At 32.4% G+C, this 4,774-nt stretch overlaps 1 protein-coding gene across 5 annotated transcripts in view; it reads left to right on the forward strand.

The window, feature by feature from the left end:
- LOC106459895 (cyclic AMP-responsive element-binding protein 3-like protein 2) overlaps positions 1-4,774 on the forward strand; it is an 86,279-nt gene that overhangs the window by 66,548 nt on the left and 14,957 nt on the right. For all 5 annotated transcript variants that reach the window (XM_013919567.2, XM_022386470.1, XM_022386473.1 and 2 more), the window contains exons 4-8: positions 809-1,041; positions 1,654-1,797; positions 2,491-2,549; positions 2,772-2,840; positions 4,223-4,316. In XM_013919567.2, the coding sequence (XP_013775021.1) occupies positions 809-1,041; positions 1,654-1,797; positions 2,491-2,549; positions 2,772-2,840; positions 4,223-4,316 (599 nt within the window). The remainder of the gene's footprint in view (positions 1-808; positions 1,042-1,653; positions 1,798-2,490; positions 2,550-2,771; positions 2,841-4,222; positions 4,317-4,774) is intronic.

Genomic DNA, 4,774 nt, shown 5'->3' on the forward strand with positions numbered 1-4,774 from the left:
TCTTACAATACCTCTTAATTACTTATTTAGTATCTTACAATAACTCTTAATTACGTCTTTAGTATCTTACAATAACTCTTAATTACTTTTTAGTATCTTACAATATCTCTTAATTACTTCTTTAGTATCTTACAATAACTCTTAATTACTTCTTTAGTCTCTTATAATACCTCTTAAATGGTGTATTAGCCTAGAAGTTTACTAAATCCATTAAACTTCAGAACAACCATAAAAACATTGTTTAAAGCTGTAAAGCATTCAGTTTCTAAGCAATTAAATAATAATTTACTGTTTTAAATGTAAAGAAAAATGTATTATATTTTCCTTAGCCAAGTAATATAACTAAAATTTCCAATTCGAAAGCTCTTCTTCTTTAGTAGAACATTACCTCTGCTTTTCAAGGTTTTTGTATTAAAAAATAATAATAATAATGCGTGAAAGCCATCCATCAGGCGCTTTTAGAAGGTGTTAGTCAAACTCGTCAGTCTACTTACGAAAGAGACAATTGTATTGTCCTGGTTACTTTGTTAGGAATCTGACCTTGAAAATTTATAAAATATATTATGGACCTAGTATACAGTTTTTATTTTGATATATGCCAAAGTGTGATGATAACATAGTCTAGCATAATTAGTGTAATCTATTAAACCAAAAATCAAAAAGATATATGATATCAATTTACGTTTGTTTATCTTGATTTTTGACAACAGAGGATATTCTAAGTTTCATTTTCCTGCGTCCATTTGTGATCCATTTCTATACTTTCTGTTCACTTCTGGTAAGAAACTCTTTTTTTCTTATCTTTTAGCCCAAAGATTTCCCTTACCACCAACACCACCATCATGTAATAGCAGCGATTCTGAAGGCAGTGTTTCGCCAGTTCATAATCTTACCATGCCTACATCTTCTCATACATTCACGCTAGGTGGCGTCACCTGCTCCACTTCATCCACTAGGAAAAGTCCATTTAATCCTAAAGTTCTACTGCCATCTGGAATCGGGAGGAATTTAAGTAACTCCTCTTTAATTAGCTATCAACCGGTAAGCTTGCATTTGTTAAATATTAACGTGAAGCATTCTTCCAGGCGTTTGTAGTTTATGTAAGCACTAATATATGATATTGACAAACAAAATCCTTGCTCGCTTCAGGATACGATGCGATGCTTTGGAAGTGGGAATATTTTATTTTATCACACTTTTAAACTTTACATCTCATAAGGATAATGTGAACAAGGAAAACAACTGTTCATACAGTGAGAAAAGTATAACCAGATAATTCGTGTGAATTTTTTTCTATACCTTTGTAGACGTGTTATATTAAATTATGATATTAGTAGATACATTTAATAAATGTGACTAATTTGTTATTTATTAAGTGGCTCAGCGGTAAGGCTGAAGGCTGAAAACTGGGTTTCGATACCCGTGGTGGCCACAACACAGATAGTCTATTGTATAGCTTTGTTATTAACAAGAAACAAACAAACAAATCTTGAACTGCTCTAGTTTATTTGATTTTAAAATGTTTTCTAATCTTACATATTGTAAATAAATAACGAGTTTGAAGAATGTTAAAAAATGAATCATTCTGTTCGTCATCTCTTTAAAAAATGTATTTAATCTTTCAACTGATATGTTTCTATTTTGCGTTTTCAGAAAGGGGCAACAGGTGTCTTAAATCTTACGGAAGAGGAAAAGCGCACTCTAGTGGCGGAGGGTTATCCTATTCCTCAGCGATTGCCTTTAACAAAAGGAGAAGAAAGGTCGTTAAAAAAGATCCGCCGGAAAATAAAGAATAAGGTAATACATATTATGTCACAGATGAGAGAAGTTGTTGAAAAAATATTTGAAATAGAAAACCGTAGAATATTTAAACACTAATATTAATTCAACAACTATTTATTTTAACATTTTTAACTCTTCTGTTATACAAATGTATATGTTAGAAAGAACTACATAATAATATATCACATTACATGATCTTCCAGAGAAATTTCATACAGCATTTTATGTTCCACAAATTTTCTTATTCTTATTAACAATATTAAGACAATTTTAGAGACGTAGTGGTTAGGGTTTATTCTGAAAGATTATTTGAATTCTTAAAAAAAAAAGCATACTTAATAGGAATGTTTTTAAAGCCATTATTCAGATATTTTAAGATATTTTTCTGATTATCACTATTTTATCGAATTGTTTTTTAAACCAACCATGTCACGTCTATCAGTTTATTTCGGTAACGTTAAGGTGGAAAAGCTTACGTCAGTTTGTTTCTTTATTTATATTTCGAATCCGTATTTCAGTTGATAGAAGTTTGATAATGTGGGTGTGAAAATAACATATAATCAGCATTCTTGAACCGATGTGGGTATAATTGAATCAAAATTTTCAATATGTGTTTCATTTCTATCTTATCAACTATTTCTGGACCTAACAAAATAAGGCAGTTTTTGATCTGTACTGTAATTACAAAATCTTGTATTTGCTTAACAGATATCGGCTCAGGAAAGTAGAAGAAAGAAAAAAGAATACGTGGATGCGTTAGAAAAAAGGTAGAAAACATGATTTACTCTTACATTACGACTTCAAGTAACATCGATAAAGAATTGAAGCTTATTTCATATGATATTGCCTGGCGAGTTTTACAATAGTTTTATTCTTCATATTATCTTAATGGTTGTGAAGGGACTGGGGCTTATTTCATATGGTCTTATCTTATTCTTTCTAATTCGATTGTCGAGTTTTAATTTCTTATTATTATTTATGAATTTTAGAGTGGAGAAATTAACAAGTGAAAACAGTGATTTCAAGAAAATTGTAGATTCTTTGGAAAACAACAACAAGTGAGTCTTTCAAAATGGTTGTGATTTTAATATAAAGATTATGTTTTGGTATGCTGCGTAAATCTTAATATGTAAATATATATATATATTGAATTTCACAATTCAATGAAAATATTTTAAACATACTGTCCAGTTTTTAAAAAAATTGAAATCTACCTTATTTTTTTATTTATATATATATATCCAAGTGGTTAATTGAAATGAAATTATGACAACATAATGACGTTGATTTGGTGCAATAAATGTCGTCTCAAACAAATCCCCTCGCTCTATCTTTGGCATATTTGATGTACTTTGGTGTAGTCGGTTTTTTTCTACATAATAGTATACATACCCCCCCCCATTCTAAAATTTGATAGTCTTATAACTAAATCTTCAAAAAATGTCCCTTAAATAAACTACAGCACAAAATCATACAATGGCATTTCGTAATAACAAGGTCAATTACTTTAATAAAATCGATGTCAATGTTCATGGTCGTCATGAGTATTAGACTATCTTGTACATGTTTCTTTAAAATTTCAGGGGGTTTAAACCCACTATCCCCCTGGACACGATCTTACATGATACTTTTTATTGTTTACTGGCTGACGTACAGTTCGGCACACGAGAAAAATATGGAGGAGTCAGATCGGAATGCTAACCCCCTTTGTCACACCTTGGGTGCCCTAAAGGAACACGCCAGAATTAGCGATAGTCGGTCAAGCGATTCGCTAGTTATCATAACTGAGATTGTACAGGCCCTCACGATAAGTGATTTAAATAGGTTTCGGATAATCGCGTAAAACTACTCAAGTTGTTGTTATCAAGCACAAAGTTACACAAAGGGCTATCTATGCTCTACCCACCATCGGTATCAAAACCCGGTTTCTAGCAGTATAAGTCTGCAGACCTACCACTGTGCTACTGTGGGGGGGGGGGGGGGGGACTACTCAAGGGCTATGCGCGTTAATCGATCTTAATCTTGAACTGATGCATTAGAGGAGGATAACTAGTCTACAGCCAACCCTTCTAGGCAGAACAGTGAAATTTGACTGAATAAATAAATTGACCGTCACCGTTACAATGAAAAATACTAAAAGGCAGAGCGATTTTTGTTTAATGGCGGTAAAGAGACGCTAACACTGGACTCACAGATCCATGTTCCGGTTCGATAAACATTGGGCCACGTTCGCCCTTATCAGGTGATTAAAGTTCGTAGATGTTTTTATTTTTTAAAAAAGAAACATTTGATTTTTGTAATTTCATAGATAATTTCTGAAAACCTTTATATATATATATAACCTTTCTTACAGTTAATTTTAAGATGTGTTAGGTCAGGGTTTAAGATATGCCCATTATTATAACTTGTTTTATTTTCTTTCGACTTTTTTTATTTCTAGGTCATTAATTTCTCAACTTCAGAAGCTTAAAGCTTTGGTTGGCGAAGAGTGTACTTCGGAAAGCAGGACAGTAGCAATTCAAGCTTCTGAACTGGTTAGTGGAAAGTTCTGTACAAATATTATCTTTCTTTCCTGGACGTAACTGAGTACAAAGTGTTCTGAAAATCAACGTAAAGAACAAACTCTATTACCCACTGTTTTTCTTGCGAAAATTAATTTCTAACAATTAACAACTATAATTTGCCTGTTCCGGATAATGCAAATATTGTAAGTTTCGTTTTAGAATTGTGTCCTGCTTATAAGCTGCATTGGTTCAGAGAACAAACAGTGTTACTTCCCCTAAGTAGGACGTTACAGTCGGTAAGTCTTACAGGTAATTAATTTACACACTGCCTGTGACAGAGAGAGGATAATGAACTATTACTTCCCCTAAGTAGGACGTTACAGTTGGCAAGGTTTACAGGTAATTAATTTACACACTGCCAGTGACAGAGAGAGGATGAGGAAATATTACTTCCCCTAAGTAGGATGTTACAGTTGGCAAGGTGACAT

The sequence above is a fragment of the Limulus polyphemus genome, unplaced genomic scaffold (assembly GCF_000517525.1).
Source record: "Limulus polyphemus unplaced genomic scaffold, Limulus_polyphemus-2.1.2 Scaffold677, whole genome shotgun sequence".
Taxonomy (NCBI): Eukaryota; Metazoa; Arthropoda; class Merostomata; order Xiphosura; family Limulidae; genus Limulus; species Limulus polyphemus.